Source organism: Lissotriton vulgaris, unplaced genomic scaffold (assembly GCF_964263255.1).
Source record: "Lissotriton vulgaris unplaced genomic scaffold, aLisVul1.2 SCAFFOLD_1014, whole genome shotgun sequence".
Taxonomy (NCBI): Eukaryota; Metazoa; Chordata; class Amphibia; order Caudata; family Salamandridae; genus Lissotriton; species Lissotriton vulgaris.
Window position 1 is genome coordinate 502,374 of NW_028253762.1, and position 23,462 is coordinate 525,835.

The 23,462-nt window shown below is 45.9% G+C and overlaps 1 protein-coding gene across 1 annotated transcript in view; it reads left to right on the top strand.

Moving 5' to 3' along the window:
- The window catches only part of LOC147660774 (T-box transcription factor T-A-like), a 69,489-nt gene extending 55,338 nt beyond the window's left edge, over positions 1 to 14,151 (top strand). Inside the window, exons 6-8 of the mRNA XM_086951472.1 lie at positions 1,269 to 1,451; positions 11,106 to 11,229; positions 13,271 to 14,151. Of these exons, the coding sequence (XP_086807598.1) occupies positions 1,269 to 1,451; positions 11,106 to 11,229; positions 13,271 to 13,523 (560 nt within the window). The 3' untranslated portion in view covers positions 13,524 to 14,151. The remainder of the gene's footprint in view (positions 1 to 1,268; positions 1,452 to 11,105; positions 11,230 to 13,270) is intronic.
- Positions 14,152 to 23,462: the final 9,311 nt, after the last annotated feature.

Sequence of the window (23,462 nt, forward strand, 5' to 3'; positions counted from 1 at the left end):
GAAAAATTGAGAGAGAGAGGCAGCCACACAGTGGATGCTAGCCAACTCCAACGCGCTCCTTAATCGATATGGGCTCCAACAGTGGGACCAGATCAAAGGCCTGATTCAGCACCTTCCACACTCAGGAGACTTGTCTGTCTCCGAGTCACAGGCTTCAAACCGGAGGTGTAGGCTTCAGTCATCAACGTGCTCCAGGGAGAGACAGTTAGAAGTCGGACAAGGCAAGCATAATAAGGATAAGCGAATAAGCAGAAAGTAAATGAGAGTGATAGTAAAGCCAACCAATGTTAACCAATGAGTAGGCTGAGAGCCCTTTTACATTCCTGGTAAACCCATAATATGGGGTCATTTAGCAACAAACCGTGTAGCACAGCAAGCCACCTTGCTGCACAGTTGATAGGGAAAGGGCAGGAATGCACCATACTTAACATTGTAAGGCTCATAGTTGCCTTTTCTCGCGCTGTCGCACAACGTGCTGCCTCACGTAAATGCAGGCACCCTTGCACCATGGTGAAAGGGTGCCTGTGTTGTGAGCAGGATTGTTTTGTGCAGGAAGGAACGCCTTCCTGCACAAAAACAATCCTGTGAGGCATTTTCCTCTTACTATCTGTGCCGCAGAATGCAGAACACATAGAAAGAGAAGAAACAAGGAGAAATAAAGACATTTCTCCTTGCTAAGCCTCACCTGGGGAGGGGTACCATTTTGACGCATTCCTGGGTATGCCAGTGTTGGTAAATCTGGATTTGCGCAAAAATCCATGGGTGGAAGAGTGGGAACACTGATGGCCACCCATGGAATACCCCCCCTGGGGTAGAGTAAGGCAGAGATTTGCGTTGAGTTGCGTTATTCTAGATCTATCGAGTCATGCAGGGCCATGCAAAGCTAAATCTTAGTAGTTGCACCACTTTTGCCCGGCGCAAGGGTGACTCAACTACTTGATAAATATGCCCCTATGAGTTTCGCAACCAGACACTTCTCTGTCTGGTAGAGTTTATCAAAAAAACAATGGCTTTGTCTTCTAATAGGAGGTGTCCTTCAGTTTCGCACGCGCCTCTTCCTAGTCCGTGCCACTACAAGGAGCTGTTGACGTACATTGATTAAAAAAAGTCATCACACTGCCCGGGGTAATGGAGTGTAAGTTTAAGTTTGAAGAGAAAGTAGCCAAGCATGCATCAGTTGTAGAAGATCTTTCATATATGTCATGTTATTTATTAAATGCTGAACGCCTCCTGCTCATGTTCTGAGATGTCTGTCTTCTCTTCCGCAGTTGGTGGCTGGTTTCTGCCGGCAGGTTCCGGAGCCTTCTGCCCCTCCGGCGCCGGCGCCTCCTTCACAGGAAGTCCCGCCATGGCTGCAGGGCACGGCTCCTACTGCGAGAGGTACTCGGGCCTGCGAAGCCACCGGGCAGCTCCCTACCCCTCCCCGTACGGACAGAGGAACGTCTCTCCAAGTATGTACTAATTTCCAAAGGACTGTTATTGTGGCCGCAGGATGCTGCGGTGTTATTCAGTGGCCAGGGTAAGAGGGAGAGGAGGCTCTGAGGAGGGAGCCCCCCTCCGCTGCGCCCCCTGACGCTAACATGGTGCATTGAAAGATATATGCTGGGGTTGGGGTGCCCTCTGCTGGCAGGACCTCAGAATAAAGCGAGATAGGTAAAGGAGCCAGAGAATGGCGCCACGCAACCATCACCACGCAACAGTGGCGTCACTGGGGTTGGTGTCACCCGGTGCGGGTAACTCATGGTGTCACCCCCTCACGACTTACCGCATGGACTACCTCTGTCGGAAATGTACGGTGCTAGGTACTGTCTTACTCCCTCTAGCTCCCTCTTTCTGTATAGTTCCCTCTCTCTGTCTTACTCCCTCTAGCTCCCTCTCTCTCTGTCTTACTCTCTCTAGCTCCCTCCCTCTCTGCCTTACGCCCTCTAGCTCCCTCTCTCTCTGTCTTACTCCCTCTAGCTCCCTCTCTCTGTCTTGCTCCCTCTAGCTCCCTCTCTCTGTCTTGCTCCCTCTAGCTCCCTCTCTCCCTCTCTTACTCCTTCTAGCTCCCTCTCTCTCTGTCTTACTCCCTCTTGCTCCCTCTCTCTGTCTTACTCTCTCTAGCTCCCACTCTCTCTCTTACTCCCTCTAGCTCCCGCTCTCTCTCTTACTCCCTCTAGCTCCCTCTCTCTCTCTTACTCCCTCTAGCTCCCTCTCTCTCTGTCTTGCTCCCTCTAGCTCCCTCTCTCTGCCTTACTCCCTCTAGCTTCCTCTCTCTCTGTCTTACTCCCTCTAGCCCCCTCTTTCTTACTCCCTCTAGCTCCCTCTCTCTCTCTCTTACTCCCTCTAGCCCCCCCTCTCTCTGTCTTGCTCCCTATAGCTCCCTCTCTCTCTGTCTTATTCCCTCTAGCTCCCTCTGTCTTATTCCCTCTAGCTCCCTCTCTGTCTTGCTCCCTCTAGCTCCCTCTCTATCTGTCTTGCTCCGCCTAGCTCCCTCTCTCTCTGTCTTACTCCCTCTAGCTCCCTCTCTCTCCGGTTTGGTCCCTCTAGCTCCCTCTCTCTGTCTTGCTCCCTCTAGCTCCCTCTCTCCCTCTCTTACTCCTTCTAGCTCCCTCTCTCTCTGTCTTACTCCCTCTTGCTCCCTCTCTCTCTGTCTTACTCCCTCTAGCTCCCTCTCTCTGTCTTACTCTCTCTAGCTCCCACTCTCTCTCTTACTCCCTCTAGCTCCCGCTCTCTCTCTTACTCCCTCTAGCTCCCTCTCTCTCTCTTACTCCCTCTAGCTCCCTCTCTCTCTGTCTTGCTCCCTCTAGCTCCCTCTCTCTGCCTTACTCCCTCTAGCTTCCTCTCTCTCTGTCTTACTCCCTCTAGCCCCCTCTTTCTTACTCCCTCTAGCTCCCTCTCTCGCTCTCTTACTCCCTCTAGCCCCCCCTCTCTCTGTCTTGCTCCCTATAGCTCCCTCTCTCTCTGTCTTATTCCCTCTAGCTCCCTCTCTCTTACTCCCTCTAGCTCCCTCTCTGTCTTGCTCCCTCTAGCTCCCTCTCTATCTGTCTTGCTCCGCCTAGCTCCCTCTCTCTCTGTCTTACTCCCTCTAGCTCCCTCTCTCTCCGGTTTGGTCCCTCTAGCTCCCTCTCTCTGTCTTGCTCCCTCTCTCTCTCTTACTCCCTCTCTCTCTTGCTTGCTCTAGCTCCCTGTAGCTCCCTCTCTCTCTATCTTACTCCCTCTAGCTCCCTCTCTCTGTCTAGCTCCCTCTCTCGCTGTCTTATTCTCTCTAGCTCCCTCTCTCTCTCTGTCTTACTCCCTCTAGCTCCCTCTCTCTGTATAGCTCCCTCTAGCTCCCTCTCTCTTGCTCCCTCTAGCTCCCTCTGTCTCCCTCTCTCTCGGTCTTACTCCCTCTAGCTCCCTCTCTCTCTGTCTTACTCCCTCTAGCCCCCTCTCTCTCTGTCGTACTCCCTCTAGCTCCTCGCTCTGTCTTCCACCCTCTAGCTCCCTCTCTCTCTCTTACTCCCTCTAGCTCCCTCTCTCTCTGTCTTACTCCCTTTCGCTCCCTCTCTCTCTCGCTCTTACTCCCTCTAGCTCCCTCTCTCTGTCTAGCTCCCTCTCTCTGTCTTGCTCCCTCTAGCCCCCTCTGACTCCCTCTCTCTCTGTCTTACTCCCTCTAGCTCCCTCTCTCTGTCTAGCTCCCTCTAGCTCCCTCTCTCTCTGTCTTACTCCCTCTAGCTCCCTCTCTCTGTCTAGCTCCCTCGAGCTCCCTCTCTCTTTGTCTTACTCCCTCTAGCTCCCTCTGTCTCTGTCTAGCTCCCTCTCTCTCTCTGTCTTACTCCCTCTAGCTCCCTCTGTCTCCCTCTCTCTCTGTCTTACTCCCTCTAGCTCCCTCTCTCTCTGTCTTACTCCCTCTAGCGCACTCTCTCTCTGTCTTGCTCCCTCTACCTCCATCTCTCTTATTCCCTCTAGCTCCCTCTCTCTCTGTCTTGCTCCCTCTCTCTCTATCTTGCTCCCTCTAGCTCCCTCTCTCTCTATCATACTCCCTCTAGCTCCCTCTCTCTGTCTAGCTCCCTCTCTCTCTCTCTCTCTCTGTCTTACTTCCTCTAGCTACCTCTGTCTCCCTCTCTCTGTCTTACTCCCTCTAGCTCCCTCTCTCTCTGTCTTTCTCACTCTAGCTCCCTCTCTCTCTGTCTTTCTCACTCTAACTCTCTCTCTCTCTCTCTGTCTTCTTACCCCCTCTAGCTCCCTCTCTCTCGCACATTAAACCCACTCTCTGCCGCTTTCATGTGGTTTCTCTTTTAAAGCTTTTCAAGATGCAAAAAGAAATCTGTGTACAAGGCACCAGCGAGTTTGTAGACGTGAGAATGTTACGATATGTAACAGCTAAAGTAAAAGCTAATTTCCAAGCGGTTAATACCCCCCCCCCCTCTTTAGCACTGTGTCTTTTTCCATATAAATGGCGGGGGCCCCTCATTACTACACTTTTCAAACGTTATCTAATGAGAACATTTTAATTCGAATAGGTGAGAAAATATCTCGGTTCGCTTTTGTTTTTAAAGCGGATCGAGTCTCTCCGAGGCCTTCGGGTGCGGTGCAGGGGGTGCCATGTACAGAGGCCTGCTGGGGGGGCGGGGGGCGCAACCAGATGGTGTCACCCCCATGTGAGGGTGTCACCCGGTGCGGTCCGCACCCCCCGCACCCCCGTAGTGACGCCACTGCCACGCAAGTGCGTCTGCGACGTGCCGCGTGCTTCTCTTACTCGCCAGTTTCCCTGCTAGTGCGGGCGGAGATGCTGTTTTTCTGCAGCTAACAACTCTCGATCGTTAATTTGGGACCAGGGCTTGTGGGCAGTGTCCATAACAACAATAATGTTAACTCAAGCAAGGCTCTAAACCTGTCGTGAGCATATAACACGCTGGACCGTCTGACCCATTTATTTATTTATTTATTTATGCGTTTTTATATAGCGCAGACTTTATCCGAAGGTGTCAGAGCGCTTCACAATAGGAACAGAACTGATACATGAGAACATTACAAGTGAACAAATTACAAAAGCAAACGCTAAGTTACATGAGGCAAAAGTGACAATCGTGAGCAAACAAATACAAGAGATAGCAAACGGCGCATTACAGGAGAAAAAAGTGACATGTGTGCAGGTTACAAAAGCGTACAAAGTCAAAGTAGAGGTAAAATACTGCAATACACGGCAGACACTCAAGAACAAACGTTACGTAGGCAATGGTGGTACTTGTGCAAGTATCAAAAGCAAACAAAATGTAAGAGGTAGCAAACAGTGTGTTACAAGAGAAAAGTAACGTGTGCATGTTACAAAAGAGTACCAAACACAGGTAAAAGGGTAATACTGCAATAATGGCAGACTCTCAAACCACAAGAACACACTGGGAAGGCACTTCCATAGTCATGGGGAATAGAATTTTCTATAATAAAAGGTCTTCCTTCAGATAATAACTTTAATGTACCGGTGTTATTACCCGTCTAAACCACACTCATGCTCATTTAATTGACCTTTCAAAGGCGAAAATTTGAGCAAGGCTAGGTGGGATTTGAGTCGGGACTCTCAGGTTGTGAATAAAAGTTTCCACAGGTGGCAATAACCCAATTATCCTTTCTCCGGGCTTCGTAGTGCATTCCTGCGGCACTCTGGGTGCACTATTTTATTTCCATGCTTCCCGTCCAATACCTCCATATTAAAGGCGTGCCTCACTTGCCTAATGCACGTTGCAGTGGCTGGTGGAACTCATTCATGGTGGCAACGCTGCTGACCTTATGGAAAAGTGCACATTTGGAGTGAGCAGAAGGTCAACCCTGCTTGTACCAGCTTCCTTGACCAGATCCATATTCACGTCTCTGCAGAGGAGAAACCACCCCATTCTGGCTGTGGTGGTAGGTGTGTGTGTGTGGAGGGGGGGGGGTATACCAGTTGCTGCTTAGGTAACTATTGTTTTCATCCTGTCTTGCAGCGGCTGCAGTGTTCCTATAGCTTTTGTGCCGACCACTATGGCACCAGTGATGGCTGAGTAATGACACAATAATTTCTTTATTCTGGAAGTTTCCCTAGTTTCTCCAAATTTACTACTCCCTGCCCCCTATATCGATGGTACCACCACCAGTTCTGTATTCAGAGGGACCGCTTTCACGGCTGGTCCTTCTCACTCCCCGCTTTAGGCACCCCGGCAGCCACTTTCCCCATAGAATCCCAGGGGCTTCGCCATGGCAGGCAGGATCCAGCAGGCCAGATCACGGAGAGAGACACTGTCACTGAAGTGAGGGGCTCTGGCATCTTTTCAACTGGGATCATCCTTGGTGTATCTAGTAGGTCCTGTGCTCACAGTATGTATTCTGGTTAGGCCTCTGCCCTCCCACCAGGTGCCACAAGCTCATCATTCTAGCGGGTGGCAATGGTGCAGTGGGCCCCAAGAAGGAATACGGGCCGCTATTCCACTGTTTGGCAGTGAAAAACAGCTACAATTGGAGATGCAGTGGGCTCCTCCCTGCTCTGGGGCCCAGTGCCTCTACAGCTCCTGCACTGTTGGGAGCCACGCCTCTGTTATAGCTAGTATGTGTCGTACAAAGTAAACCAGGAGCCACCCAGTAATATAGTACAATAAACAATGGGACATATGTACATGGAATTCCGGACCGTGGAGCTGTACCAAATTTGGTAACGCCGCACTCCAACATTTCCAAAACACAGGGATGAGCCATATTTACAACAATACGGCGCACCCGTGTGTGTTCCCTAGTGCTGGTGCTAAAATTAGCTGCCTAGTGCCAACGCAGGCCTGCGTTGCAGAAAATTATATTGTTTATGTGCAGAAAGTGACACCTTCCTGCACATAAACAAAAATTCAGGGTATTTTGCTCTTTCTACTGCAGCACGCATAGAAAAAGTAAAAACGTAGAGAAATGAAATATTTCTCCTTCTATCACCATTCAAATGCCTGCTCTTGCATGGAGTTATTATTTGGGCGCTGCCTCAGATTTACATACACATCCTTGTATATCTGGGTGATGCGGTGGACGGCCACGGTAACACGCATTGCATGCCCCTTTCACGCAGATACCTGCATGAAAGTATACCATATTTACAAAGCTGCATTAAGCCACAAAAGGTGACGACCTGGTGGCACAATGCCCTAGTAAATATGCCCCAATGGTACCTTCGGAATTCAATGGGAGCTAATTCATCAATTTTGTAGACCAGGCAACTAATGGATGCACACTGAATGTAAGATACGCAGGGGCATATTATCAAGGGGGTTTACCTCTGCTTTTTTGGCTTTAAAAGCCAAGAAAGCGGAGATAAAATTATCTCCCTATTACCTAGCTGTCGCTAACACCCGTTAGCGACAGCTAGTAGGAGATAGCGACCATCTTGGGCCCCACTTTGCATGTCAGGGATATTTATCACTAATGACATGCAAAGTGGGCGTGCCAAGATGTTAGCGACTGAAAACAGTTGCTAACATCGCTATCTCCTATTACCAACTTTTGGAGATATTCGCGCTAAGCGCGAATATCTCCAAAAGCTAACACCTGCCCTGAGCAGTTCTTAGCCATGTTATCCAATGGGAGGTGGATAACATGGCTAAGAGCATTAGCTCGGTAATGCATGAATATCGCGGACTTTTCAGCGATATTCATGCATTGCGGCGATTTTTATCGCATTTGCGATAAACCTTGGTAATACCAAGGTTTATTTGCGGTAAAAATCGCCGCAGCTCAGCGGTAAATTTTTGTCTCTAACCAAGCAATAGCGATAATTATCGCTATTGCTTGGTAATATGCCCCCAAGTACCTTTACCCCAATTTGAAAAAAAGTTCAACGTATTACAAAGTTTATATAAAACATATCAAGGGATAGAAAGTCTGTTCAATCCAAAGTCAATGAATGCTTACAAAAGGTGTTCCAGTGTATAATAATGGTGACCAGGGCGTTAGCTGTCTGGGACCAGTCAGCATCTGTATTTTTAACAGAATGCTGATAGTGGAGATCTGCAGAGAAGCGGCATTGGCTCTTTGCACTTTCTACAATTTTCACTGCACCAACTCAGTGACTTACAAGTCTTTCGCTTGTCGCTACCTTTACCCTGTACTGCGTATTATATTAGTCAAGCGTATGGATCAATAAAAAAGTCTGTAAAATCAGAAAAAGTATTTCTGCCACTTTAAAAAACACATTTAAAAAGCAAACAAAATTACTTTAGAGCTGTTTCAATTACTTTTAAATGATTATTAAAGCAAATATGCAGAATTTCCAGTTTAGGAAAGAATGCACCGGGTTTCATACAAAATAAGATTTAGGTTCCTGTTTTAGTCCCTTTCATAATCTAAAAAGATGAATTAATGGCTTGTAAAAAGTGGCACCCCACAAGGGACAGAGTCATATTGCTTACCTCCTGCCCCACAGTGACTGTTCTCCTCATGCAATATTCTCCCCCACCACCTTTCTCATGTAATGTTCTCCCACTTCACCCTGGGCGGTGGGGCAGGCTGGACCATACTCCCCTAAGGTAAACTGCCACCATTCATGCCGCATATGCCTGAGTGTCCATGCACACTGTGCTTTTTTACTCTAATGTACTCTTTAGAGGTCCAGGTGTGAGGACGCTGTGGGGCAGGGTATATATTAAATGGTGTGTACATGAATTGTTTGTATTGCCATTTTACGCATGATATCAAACGGTCAATGAACTGAAACTGAAACTTCAATGGTGTGGATCCATGAAGACTGCTGCCACAGGAATAGCTCTTTTTATTGCGTATGTACCATGCTCACCAACCTGCAAGGCTATCTCGACTATTTTAAAATTCTGTCTATCTGCCTTTTTAGAGCAGTGTCCTGAACTAATGTCGCCTGCTCTGATGACAGCTGAGTGTATATGTGAACTCTCCCCAGTATGCATCACCCAGGATTTGCAAAGACTTTGCACATAGAGTGACGCAAATCTTGTAAGGGTATTTATATCTCAACATATTTGGTATATTGTGCTGAAAAAAGTGCCGCTTTCTCAGTGCAAAAATTGCTCTGCGTTGTTTGTTCACTTTTGCTTTAAGGGTGCGATACTTGGGTGTTACTTGGGCAGATCTGCGCAAGCACCCATAGTGTCTGATATAAAACTTGATCTACAAAGATCGCCTGACTTGGCTGTGCGTCTAAAACGAAATCCTTGTTGAAGCAGATGTTAACATGGATAACAGGTAACATTTCTCCAAACATTCTACACATTGCATGTGTGCTGCACTGCAGAGTATACATACAATGGAGCATATTTATGGAGGTTTTGGTCGCCCTTGTCCATACAAGGGGGCTCATGGGTGATGCCAAACCTAAGTCAGATCAGTCAAGCCACGCAAAGCCACCTTCCGTGCCCATAAATGGCTTGATAAATCAAAAGTAACACAAGGCAGCCCAAATCCCTGCATTGCGGAACCTTGCCCCAGGGAGGCATTCCATGAGTGGAGCGTGGGTGTTCCCACTCATTCACTCATGGATTTTGGTGCCTCCCCAGACTGACCATTACTGGTAACCCTAGGAATACAACCTGTTGAGATGGGGCGACACTTCCGGGCTTGCACACAATCCGATTCAAAGGAGGAATACGACTTTGTGAAAAGAAAAAACTGCAGCGCACTCGTCAAACTCTTTCTTGTTTGCAAACCTGGGAATACATCAAATTGCTACGTCTTCCCAGCTGAGGGGTAACGAGGGGAAATATATTTTATTTCTCCTTGTTTTTCTTCTTTCTTTGTGTGGTGTATTATGCAGCACCCATAGAAAAAGTAAAAAGCCTCAGAGGATTATTTTTGTGCAGGAAGGTGTCCCTTCCTGCACAAAAACAATGCTGTCTGTAACGCAGGTACCGTTGCACCACTGCGCTAGGGTGCCTTCGTTGGCCCTAAGCAGCCAAAAGGGCCCCAGCTCAAGGAAAGGACAGGAATCTGTTTTATTATATAAAATACGGCTCATTCTCACCCTTTCCCTTTCACGTAGCGCAGAAAGGCGGCTTGCAGCGCTGCACGAAAGCTTCATAAATATGTCCCAATATGGGGAATGTTACCGAGTTTTCCTAGGCATCTGAGTTTGTACGGAACGGGTATGCTTCCAGTGCAAATCCTATGCTCGAAGGCACGCCTACAGCCCTGCATCATGGTGTAAAGGTTGTGTGTGGGGCTAGGCATCCTTTATAATGCACCAGCGCAGGGGGTGACTGCAGCAGCAGACCATTTTAATAAATACAGCACTGCTCTGCTTTCTTTCCCTTGCGGAATGCTGCACAGCAACTCTGATTACTGCACTGCATTGCCCTAAGCAACATTCAGTCTGCTCACAGTGTCCCTCCCAAAACTGACCAGGCTTTTTATAAATTTAGAAAGGATTGAGAATGAAAGGGGGAGGGGGGCACCTCACACGAGTACTAATCTCTGCCAACCCCATATCTAAAATGTTAATCAAAATTAAGGCTCCCTGTCTTCCGTTTTTACAGATTTTTCTAGATAAATACAGACAGAAAACATTTATTTTCTTGTCTGTGTTTATTTTTAAATGTGGATAAAAACTGAAATTGATTAACTTTTTGAGTAATTCAGAATTCGGTCTGCTATGACTGCCAGGCCAATAGCTTTGTGGATTGATAGGTAAGGGGCTAAAAACGAAAGGAAGTTTGGTAAAGAGATTTTATCAGCCCGAGATATATTTACAAGGTTGAAACTGAAATTCGCATATTTTCTTAAAAGCATTGAAACCTAGTAGACATTCAAGCATGAGTGCATGTGTACCGGTTAAATAAATGTGGAATATACTAATTGTCAGCTTCAATTTTCCAAAACCCAAAACAAATATGTATAAATACAGATAAAATTAGCAAAAAAGAAATATGGATAAATACAGACGGAAATGTCAAAAAAGAAATACCATAAAACTGGGAGCCCTAATCACAATTGTTTTTATTTGTGTATTGTATTAAGTATTTCTCAATGTGCTAGGGCTGTTTTTGGCAATTTTGTGGCTCCATGTATACTTTATGCCTGCGCTGCCATGCACACGTTTCCCCACAGCCCTGAACACAAACCCATCTCTGTTTAGTGTTTCTAATGCTTGCTGACTTGTCGTGTTCCCACAGATCCTTACATGGATACCTCAGCTGCCTTCTCAATGCTGCCGGCACCCGACGGCTGGTCCAGCCTGGGACTCTCTGCATCGACTGGCGTGTTGCCCCTTTCATCGGGCGCAGCCCCTTCCTCGAGGTTGGTGCTGTCTTTACAATTGCTTCATGCCCCAGAAAACATGCATGACGCCCCTGTGTTCACACTTAAGAGACTTATTCAAATTCTTTTGGCAACATATGTCACAGACATGAAACACAATCATGGTGTGGAATCCAGTGACTTTAGCATAAAATTAGTACCCTTTAATCTAGGTATATAGAAAATGTATTCACAAATTTACGTTTCTGTTGAATAATCACTACATTCCTATAATTAACTGCATTCTGCATAGAATCCCACAGACATTGGTTTGAATGATTCAGCAAATTATTCAAACTGTCCGCAAACATTTAGAGAACATGGATAGGTGTGAAATACATACCTAGCTCTTAGCGTGTGAGTGTATGTAATGGTGCCTGTGTCGGTGGCATCTAGGGACATTTGCCAGAGGTCTGTAGCTTCTAAAGGTTAGACCTGGAAGGGAGACTGTAGCCAGCCACTCTGGCACTTTCAGCGTCTCTGGCCTGCCTGGAAATGATCCATTTTCTGCAGAGGCTTCCTCATTTCTAGTGGTGATTTTTAGACCATACTGTGTGAACTCAAGGGCTTGTTTACAAGCCTCCTTGTGCTGCCGGAGCACCATTTTTGTGATGCTCCGGTGGCGTAGATTACTAAATTGTATTTATGGGGCCTCGCAAAGCCACTACGCGTGTTTTTGGGTGGCCTCATAGATATGGATTAATGAAAGGCAGTGCAAAGCGCTGCGTTGTCTTATTCTGCGCTCGGGCGACGTTCCATGGGCATTGAAGTGGGTTTTCCCATGCAACACCCATGGATTTTGATGCTGCCCCAGATTGCCAAGATCATGTAAACCTGGGGAAGCTCCAAATCCTCACGTCTCCTGAGGTGAAGTGTGACAAGGAAAAATGTATTTATTTCTCCTAATTTTTTCCTCGTTCTATGTGTGCTGCATTCTGAAGCACACATAGAAAGAGGAAAACACCTCTTAGGATTGCTTTTGTACAGGTAGGTTTCCTTTCCTGCACGGAAACAATCCTGCCAACAATGCAGTGATCCTTGCACCATGGTGCAAGGGGGCCTGCGTTGGTGCTGGGCGGCTGAAACAGCGCTAATGCAGGGGGAAAGGACAGGAATGCACTGTGTTGCATAAATACAGTGCATTCCTGCCCTTTCAATTTTGTATTGGGTAGCGCAGCAAGATGACTTGCTGTGCTGCCCTGCACCAAATCCCCGTCAATAAGGGCCTCAGTCTGCGTAGGAAGAGTATCAGGCCATATCCATGGCAAAGTCACACTACGTAGTACAGAAAGTCACCTTGCTGAGCTGCGTGACAGGGAAAGGGAAGGAAAGTGCAATATTTAAAAGAATGTGGTGCATTCCTGCCTTTGACCCTGCGCCTGCGCTGTTTTGGCTGCCTAGCACCAGCACAGGCACTCTTGCACCATGGTGCAAGGGTGCCTACATTGTAAGGAGCAATTTTTTGTGCAGGAAGGGCCACCTTCTTGCACAAAAACAGTCCCCTGAGGAATTTTCCTCTTTCTCTGTGTGCTACAGAATGCATCACACATAGAAATAGGAAGTAACGAGTAGGAATTAAGATATTTGGCCTCATTACGCCTCACCTGGGAAGGCATAGCATTTTGGTGCAATCTGGGATCGTGTCAAAATCCATGGGTGTTGCATGGGAACACCCACGCAACACTTAGGGGCGTAACACAGGCCCCCACAGCCCCTGCCCAACCTCCAGGGGCCCCCTCAGCATTGCACTTTGGCTGGAGAGCTCCAGATTGAGTTTGGAGGGGGCCACTCCACATACCCTGCAAGGGGGCCCCCTCAAGTTTCATTTGTTAATTTCGTTACTCAGGGCCATGCAAGGTGGCCTTGTGTGCCTCATAAATCGCGTTTTGGGCTTGTGCCACGCATGCACCACGTTGCATGATGCAAGTGCAAAGACACCCCACTCATAAATATGCGCTTTAGCATCCACTAGCTACTCAGTCTCTTGAAAGATGTGATTGTGCTTTTTAGTGGTATCAACAGTATTTCTTGTCTCTTTCAGTCAGTACACAGGTCTGTGGTCACTCGGTGGCAATAACTCACCCAGCCCTGCACCGTCACAGAGTCCACCTGGCTCCCAGTTCCTTCGAGGACCCACCTCGTCTTACAGCAGCCTAGCCTCCACCATCCAAACACCTTCAGCCTCTCCAACCTATGATGGTAGTCTAACAGAGGTGCCCTCCGGTGATAGCCAGTACGACTCCACCATTGCCAGGCTGGCATCAAGTTGGGCGACTGTCACTCAAACTTACTGATGGTGCCCAGCAGGGAGAGACACCATTCACAGCAAGATGCCAGGAAGAAGAAAGAGTAACACTCCCTGACTTGAAAAACGAACTCTAAAACAAGAGACCGACTCTGAGGAATCCCTTGCCTACCTTGAAATGCTATGTCGAAACCAATTTCCCTGAAAGTTGTGAGCTCTGAAAATAACGGACATCCCGGACCCCTCAAGAGTTGTTGAAAAGAGCTTCTGCTGCAATCAAATTGGACCAAAGCTCCTGGTTAGCCCCTCTTCAAAGACCCTTTCAGCATGGTTCTCCTGCGGATTCCTTGCGCCTCAACATGGAACCTTCAAAAAACGTTCAACAATCATGGTTCCCGCAGGGATGTAGATTTCTTCTTAGGTTCTGTTTTAAAACGTTCCAGATGAATCTGAAGTGGTCATTTTGAGAGACGCTGAACTCGACTGGAAGCACAAAATGATCCCCCATAATGGACATCTACCTATTTTGAGCCTTTTCTCACCTGCAGAACAGTTCAGACCCAAGCGGTTAATCCAATTTACAGTCATTGCTATGTGGGTGTAGATTTTGCTCTCAAACAGGGAACATACGTTGGTCATTTGGGTAATTATCCTCACACCCAGGAAGGATTACCCACTGTGCAGTGAACTCAACCACGATCTCAGTGAAAGTGCCTTGTTTCTACTTGGTGCAGTGCCCTCGTGAGCCCTGAACCTACCCACAGCGTGTTGCTACACTACTGAACTCCATGAATGCCTTCACTATAATGTCGAGAAATGTTGTCTTTCTGTATTCACCTTACCAGTGTGCCACAACTCTTCCTCGTGAACACACTAGTGGCCTCACTCATTGCGCCTTGGTGTGGTGTATGTGAACTCACTTACTTTCAGAACTTAAAACTTGTACACGAAGACCTGCTACAGTGTCCTGTAAAAATTTTGCTAAACACCTAGTGCTCTGATAGTGTGTTCTTTTGAGCTCACTAATGACTGTACATAGACTGCCTATGAGCTCTCATAGGGACCTTTCCATGGTCCTTTGGTCCAATGTTTCCATAAACTCACTCACTAGTTGCTTTTCATATAGTGCCTTGACATAGTGTCCTTTGAAACTAATTTGTTGTCTTAGCCTTAGAGCATTAGTACATTGCCACTGTGAGATTTCTAAATGCCTTACATGTAGTGTTGTGGTACATTATCCTTATGAACTCACTAAGTGCCTTAAACATATTATTGTGAACTTACTAATTGCTTAATCCACATACTTTACTGCCATGAACTTGTTATTACCCATCCAGTAATGCAATTGGGGTCACTATGTGCCTGGAGTTTAGTACAATATCTTTATAAATTCATGTATCACGTTACACATAGTGTGACCACAAACTGATAAATCGCCTTGCACATAATGACTTAACACTGTTTGCTGTTGTAGGTTCACAATTCCCTCAATGTATAGACTTTGGTACACTGTCCTTGAATAAGCAGTGAGGACAATACCCAGAATCCTTTGTTAGAGGCCCCTAGCTCGCTCTCCATTTGACTCACGGAGTATAGCATGCATCTGCCTCATTTGTATATATCCTGTGCCCCACATGTTTGAAAAGTGAAACCGGTATATAATGTAACTAATGCACATTCACACCAAGCAGCACTGTGTCTGAATCTTATTTATATTTAAGGATGTTTTCAAAGTCACCTAAGTGCAGTTTGAATACAATGAGCTGTAGCCATCGCGGAACGAGTCATCTCTGTCACTGTCCATTAAATTAAGAAAAAAAGACTTTTGTTGTTGCTGAGAAATAATTTGACTGTCACTCAATTTTAAGAAGGTGGCGTGCTGTTGGAGCATGCGTTTTTCCTTCCGGATTGGGTGGCGAAGGCTACCATGATAAATATATTTTTTATACTTTCTTATTCATTTCATAAGGCTACCATGATATATATATTTTTTAGACTTTCTTTTTCTTTTTTATAAGGCTACATTGATTTTGACTGTAGATTAGGCTTATTGTCACTGATATTGGGGAATTTGCTGATGCTTTTTATGAGTTTTCTTTATAAATCCCATCTCCCCAGAAGTTGATCCCCAACTTAGACCCTTCCCATGCATGTTGATGGACAAAGTTTGTGTACGGTTTGGTGTGGATACACAAACTTGGCCCTCCATGGAAAGTTTAATGTTCCAGTTGTTAATGGTTTCCCTTACATCTTACTGTGGTCTATGTGTTTCTGGATACTGACATGTGTGTATGTGTCCAGCAGAAGAAAGAAAATCAACTATTTAAAGTAAACAAGCATTAGAAATGTAATAGGGCTTGCATTTTTAGCTCAACAGCTACCGGACAGAAATTGCCACTTTGCAGGTGCTGAACAGAGTATTGCTCCGTGAAATGGCCTGAAAGCCTAAAACTATGTTGATAGCCTACAAAATTAAAAGGTAGGTCAGGATGACCAGGAGGAACCGGGGACATATTGGGATGACCAAATCAAGCAAACAATGGTTGAAATCGCCTGGGCGTGATCCAAGCACCCAAAGGTGGGAGAATCAGACCCAATGCACCAATAAAATCCAGTTTTTCTAAATGGCACAAAAAACAAATGGCAATTCATGGGCTTGCCAAAAGACGATAGAGGAGATAACAACAGGTCTTGCAGACAGCGCATGCGCGTTACCTAGGTTCGACCTAAAAATAGCAAATGAAAGGAAGAGTCACTATTAAACGCACCCAACCCTTTGCAAAATGGAACTGTAATTGCCTTTATAAAATCAAATGCTACCAACTAAATGCCCAGGGACAGTGAGACTTTTAATGGATTATACTACACCCACAGTACAAACAAAAGACAGTTTTCATCTGGCAGACACTTGTGGATTACTCTATTAATCTAAGCAGAAGGTTCAAATTATGAACATTACATGGGAGAACTAGAATGGCCAACATTTGCATGCTCACCTCCAGATACAGAAAACAAGAACATGAAAGTTCCTGCTGGAAAATGGCGGCTACAACTTTGTACAACATGTGAGCAAACCCCACAGCTTCACTAACCATATACAGCAGGGCAAATGTGAACGACAAACACTAGTCCCTGCTTCAGCTTTCAAAAACACAGAGAATAGTCAACAGTAATAAAATGTCTTGAACAGCATCATTGTAATTTGATTACACCAGGTAGAAATGTCTGTGAAAGATGTAATCCATGGACTAATAAAATGTAATGCAGGCCTGTGGTCTAACTGAAGTATACACTCTCTTTGAACGCAAGTGAATGATGCCCTAGAAAATATGCAAGAAGGAACAGACACATCACACTCTTTAGGGCATTGACACTAAAACTAAGAAAGCCATCACAGATGTGTCCATCCATAAGAAGACCACCATACACACTCCAAAGCGGGACATAGCCAAGACAAATTCCTGTAAGCAGCCCTTACATCAGTGGTCTAGAACTCCACCTTGCTAGAAAGGAGTACTCGGAGGCATAACAAGAAAGGCAGAGAGAGAAAGGGCAGAGGGAGAGGCGAATCAAAAGAGGTTGCACATCACAGCACAAGGACTCGCAATTGTACCACTTTCCCAACCACAAACTACTGCCTTCCCAACAGCAGGGCCATGGTTGGGGAAGTCTCAAGTTTTTTTTATTTTTTTTTAAATTGAAGTGTTCACTATTGTCAGATGGGTGGCAGGGATAGTAACACAGGAATTCTGCAGAGATCTAGAGCGAAACCAAAGAATGCACTAGTAAAATACAAGTGGGCAAAACCGAACACATCCCACCTTTGTAGAAGTGCAAAAAAAGATGGCACAAGAAGTAGAGTTTCAAGAAGGGGGTGGAAAGACCTGTAGTTAACCTCAGACCGCTGAACACATCAATGTAGACTCAAAAACTCCAGATGCCACCCCTTCAAACCCTCAGACCGTCAGTTGCTAAACATGACTTTATGACAAGGAAAGCCCTTGAGGAAGTTCATATCAACATAGTGACACATCACAGGCACAATAGGAGCCTCATTTATAAAGCACGTTCGCGCTGCAGTAGCATCACTTTTTTTTACGCTCTGGTGGCGCAATGTGCTGCAGCATATTTACCCGCCCACGCACAACCACTTTACTTGCCTTTTCATGGCCTTTCATGCAGAACACTGCTAAAAGGAGTGATCCATGGGTGTTGCTGTGGTTGTTCCTACACAACACCCATGGAATCTGAAGCACTCCCAGGTTTATTCGGAACCGTAAACCTGGGAATGCGTCAGATTCTAACATCACCCCAGGAGTGGTGTTAGGGAGCGGCCAACGAGGAGAAATATTCTTATTTCTCTTCTGAATGTTTTCTGCAGCACACACCGAAAGAGGAAAACACCTCTTGTGATTGTTTTGTGCAGGAAGGGGAAAAGGGCAGGAATGCGCTATATCTCATAGATACAGCGCATTCCTGCCCTTTTCTTTTGATGCAGGGCAGCGCAGCAAGATTCCTTGCGATGCTGCCCTGCCGCAAAACGTCATAAATGAGGCCCTAAATGTCTATGATACACAGCAGGTTAGAGACACTCCAGCTCAGCACAAACTCCCAGCATTTGTCTGTGGTGGTTCATCGGAGAAGAAATAACATGTATGTGGATCCTTACCTAGATGACTGGCTGCTCAGGGTGAACTTTCTTCAAAAATGCTGATGATACTTAGACCGTAAAAAACAAAACACACACCACTTGGTGAGCACAGTGAACTAAAGGGAATAACACACCTTGACTGACTTTATTGTTAGCTGGAGTTGTGGCTATGTAAACTGAATTGTCACTGCTGACAAAATGCTGTGATCTAGAGGGTAAGATACACAATCTCCTGGTAAGAAGGTCGGTCACTAATCCAGATCCCCATGTGTCCATCTCAACACATGCATCCTTTATAGGATAGGAAGAACAATTGCAAAGCAGGTAGGTGCACGGAAGGTAGATAGATGGCAGCTTAGGCAGAGCCACCCATGGATACATTGAAACTAATGCGTGTAGAGCTAGTGCTAGAGTTCTTTCATAGAACAACCCACAAGGACAAACGATACCACCCTGAAGGGCTACATCGTGATAGGTAGGGGCACGTTCACACCATTTATCACAGGAGGCCCAAGATTTGGCACTACGCATTGCCCATAGTAATCAAATTCACTGACAACCATCCCCGAAATAGTAAACGATTCAAGCCGCAAACACTTGGGAAATAGAGTTATAGTGGAGTGCATTTTAGTTTTCCACCAATCCCACTGCTACAACTGTACCTTCTAAGGGCGACAACACCCAAGATTACAAGATATTGAAGCACTGATGTGGACACAAAAAACAATGGGCCCCATATACGAGGAAATGATGCCACGACACAAGCCATTGTGCTGCGCCATCCTGTATCATTTTAAAAACACAGAGATGCGCCATATTACAGCAATACGTGCATCCCTGTTCTCTTCCCTGCACCAGTGCTAAAACATCAACCGTGAGCCAATGCAGGCACCCTTGCACAAGGTGCCTGGGTTGCAGGCATGATTGTTGTTGTACAAGAAGGGACACCTTCCTGCACAAAAACAATCATTGATGGCGTTTTCCTTCCTCTTTATATGTGTGCTGCAGAATGCAAAGAAAAAGAGGAAATAACAGGGAGAAATAAAAATGTATTTGTCCTCGTTGCGCCACTCCTACGCCTCCCCTGAGGAGGCGTAGGATTCTGACAAATTCCCAGGATGTAAATCTGGGAATACGACAGAATCCATGGGTGTTGCATGGCATCCTCAGAAACACCCACTGCCCACACCTTTGACACAAAGTAATGCGAGAAAAGGGACCATATTTACAAGTCCATGAAAAGTCACGCAGGGTGGCTTTGAGTGACCATGTAAATATGGGCTGGCGAACTGCTCCACCTGTGCTTCTAAAAAAGTGACACACCGCGCGTGGCGCAATGGCCTTGTAAATAAGCCTCAATGTTCCTCACAGTTGGACGTGATGTTAATCAAATCACACAGGAATTAAGGCCACATGCTAGGCTGCTAATGGACCATCACACACGTGAAGACAGAATCCAATACCTTAGTGTGGTTACTCTCAGGATCACATAATTTGTGCACCTAAGTCTATCAGATGGGTATAAGGACATGCTAAAGAAGCAAGAAACTGCAACAAGGCACTGCTACTTCCTGAAATGGATTTATTGTTTAACGTGGACAATAAGAAGTGGTGTCTGGCTCGCAGAGTACACAATGCAGGATATATTGATGTATCTACTTTATCTGACCAAAACGAGGTGTGCACATGACTCTGTTAAAGCATGAATCAGAAAAGATATGGATCTTTGTTTAAAATGTTCATCTTTGAAAGGTGTAAAAAGACTGAGACAACCTATCAGAAACCCTATAACAACACAGGGCACAAACACAGTACTGTCCTTCGTAATTAGACAATAGTTCAAAACAGTGCAGAGATGCACTTTTATAGAGATGTCACACAATGGGGTCTTACTAGTGGCAGTCATTGCACTTAGGAGATGTAAAAGAGCTGGTAAAAGATGAGCATTTTGTTCTACCTCACATAAGATACATCCCAGAGTCAATGCCATCTTTCCAGACTGTTGAGGGACTGATGCTCCGCAAAGATCCCCAGACTAAAATCAATGGTCATTTAGGTGCACTAAAAGAACACAGGCTGTGATCAACTACCTAGGAACCACCAAAAAATATACAAATCTAAAGCCACGTTTTAATTCGAATGGACATAAAACCAAGGGAATACTAGCGAAAAAAGCCGACTTATCGGTTACATACAAAATTGTTCTAACAATATAAGGCATACTTTTCATATGAGGTGCAGAGCATACTGCACATGAGCTCCTGTGGCAACAACTGCATTCATAGATCTCCAGGATAACCCGAGGGCAACGCCTTGTTGTTCGGTGCATATACCCGCTAAACATTACTCTGTTGATATGGATAGTACTGTACACAGGGTCCATTGGTAGGGACTGGCAGTGCTAAATTATTTATTCAGTACCCTGCTTCTCAAAGTCCCAAGGCACATTCTGTCACACCTTTCCTGAGCTCTCCATGCACACACACAGTGATGCCACCACGCCATGTTAACAGCACATCTCCAGACTTCACGCATCTCACTCAGCATGGCCCACGGAGGGTATGCTGTCTCGGGCACACTGTCTCAGTCGTGTGGTCTGAAACGGTGCCCAGGATCCCGATGTAAATCGGAGCTCTTCGGAATCCCATCATACCTACGAATTGCTGTACAAAAGCTACCATACAGCACACACAAATGTGCACCACTCCAGGCGAAGCATGTGAATCCATTACAGATTCACACTGCAAACGGAGGCAGCTACTGCACACAACATTTATGGGGCGATCTAGAGTGACACAATTAAGACACTAACTTTGAAGGTGGTGTTAAAAAGTGAGGAACTGTGCAACACTGGTTTTAAAGAAACAAGATGTATTTTTCAGTCGAACCACTCGAGTATCACCACAAGCTTACAAGTACGTGGCTGTTTGAGGTCTTTTACCTCAGGGGGAGTTTAGCTATCATAGGATTACAGAGCATTTCACTGATAGGATGCTGGTTAATCATAGGGTTACGTGTCTTTATCCTTTAGGGCTTGTTGGGTGTTTTTCACAAGAGTACAGGCATGTGACATTTACATATGCACTATGTCTTTTGGAATAAACGCATGTAGATGGTTTTTAAAGCACGCCTGGTATTTAGACACTGCGGTGCCTTCAGAACCACTGCCATAAACTTGATTTATTCCACTGGAGGGATTTTCATTAAAGAATATTTCAGATACTAAATGTGAAAGGGTCAGGTTTTCAAAGCTGGACTGTTAGTAACAGACTGGCATGTTCTGAAAATCACCCCTGGTGCCCTTCCTTTTGTCAGATTTCGTAGGTGCTGTTTGTACTCACTTAACAGAAGCAGTACCATGCTTGGAAGTAGTGGACCCTGGGTTCCCACAACTCCTGGCCTCCCAGCAGGCTGCCAATAAAACTGCACATTTCCAGCCGCAACATTCAGGAATGAGAATTCAACACAGCTTTCCAACTACTTGATATAACTTCTTACACCTGCAGCCCATTGCGACCCCCACCAGTAGCAACATTGCAACAGGCCCTGGGGTGAAGATAAGGGAGGGGTGTGTTGGAGCAAATCCTGGTAATCTCACGCCCGCAGCCCTCCTATTGGTCAACCTATCTGTGTCCGAGGCTGGAATTCTGCATAGTCCCTAGGCACCATATTGAATGTGGTTTGACCTTTGAACTTCAATTCATTGATATAGTGTAAGAGGCCAATGACCATGTCAAACTTGCTGGAAACGTTAGCTTGACTGTGAACTGTAGTCAAATTGAATTGTCCTGACGGATTGGATGTAATGTTATGTTAAAAGAGCTTATAAAGCGCACGTACACCAAACGGTTTCATGGCGCCAGAGTCCAGGGAGTGAAGCTGTTGTGAGGGCATTAGACATACGCCCGGTGGAACAGCCAGGTCTTTAGCTGTTTTCTAAACTGTGCGTAAGAGGTCAGTGACCTGATCTCTATAGGGAGAGAATTCCATGAAAGAGAGGCCAGGACCGCAAACCTTAGTCCTCCATGTTTCTTACGTTTAGAGGATGGAATGACAATAAATTCAAATCCGAAGACCTAAAGTCCCGGGAGGGAACTTAGCGCTGAATCTGAGTGGATAAAAATGCTGGGCTGTTGCTGTATAGAGCTTTAAATGTGATACACCCTAGCTTGAATGCACAGCGTTTGGCAACTGGGAGCCAGTGTAGACTTTCCAATAATGGCTTAACATGGTGCCTTTGGGCAGATGGTAAATTAATCTGCCCGCTTGATTTTACACCACCTGCAGGCGATTTAGGTGATAAACTGGAATACCTGCATAAAGTGAGTTGGCTTAGTCAATGCGGGAGATTACCAATGCCAAGATGACCTGGATTAGGGCTTTTGTAGTCCGAAATCTACTAATCTTCTAGATTTGTCACAGCTGGAAGAAGCTGGAGGAAACCACTATCCCAATCTGGGCTTTTATAGACAGATCACTGCTGATAACAATACCCAGACTTTTGGTGGAGCCTGCTGGGAGTGGGGGTTTCCTAATTGGGGTGGCCAGAAGTAGAAATTCCATGGGTTGGGTTGGCTAGCCCAGATGTTAGGATCAGCTCTGTTTTATCAGGGTTTAATTTTAGATGATTACTATTAATCCCATCACTGATGAATCGCATGGTGGATTGAAAGCTGAGGACAGAAGATGGTGATTGATCGATATCAAATATAAGTTGAAGGTCATCAGCATAGTTGAAAGTGGTGACCTTCCTTTCTACAAGAGATTGAATCAAGGATATAAGATACAGATTAAAAAGAAAAGGTGGAATGGAGTAGCCCTGCGGTACTCCGCAGGTCAATTTCATTTTGGCAGAAGATAATTTGGCAAGACGGACTGCTTGAGAGCAGTTACTAAGAAAGGATGAGCGGCATTCAAGAGCCGAACCCTGAATCCTGGTGTTATCGACACGGTTGATGAAAACATTGTGGTCAACCGTGTAAAAAAGTCGCTGAGAGGTCAAGAAGTACCAAGGCCTGGGTGCTCCCCCTATCAGCGCCCCTTCTAAGTTCATCCATGACTGTAAGGATGACCGTCTCTGTTGACTGCGCCGGTCGGAAGCCTGCTTGTTGAGGGTCAAGATAATAGGAGCTTTCAATAAAGGAGCTGAGTCAACTAGCAACATGAGCTTCCAGAACCTTAGCTAGATAGGGGAGCAGTGAGATTGGGCACCAGTTGGTTAAGGTTGAGGGATCTGGCCATGGTTTCTTCAGAATAGGAACAATTTCCGTATCGTTGAATGCATTTGGAAAAATGCCCTGTTTAAGGGAGTTATTCAGGAGCTAGAGAGGAGGATAC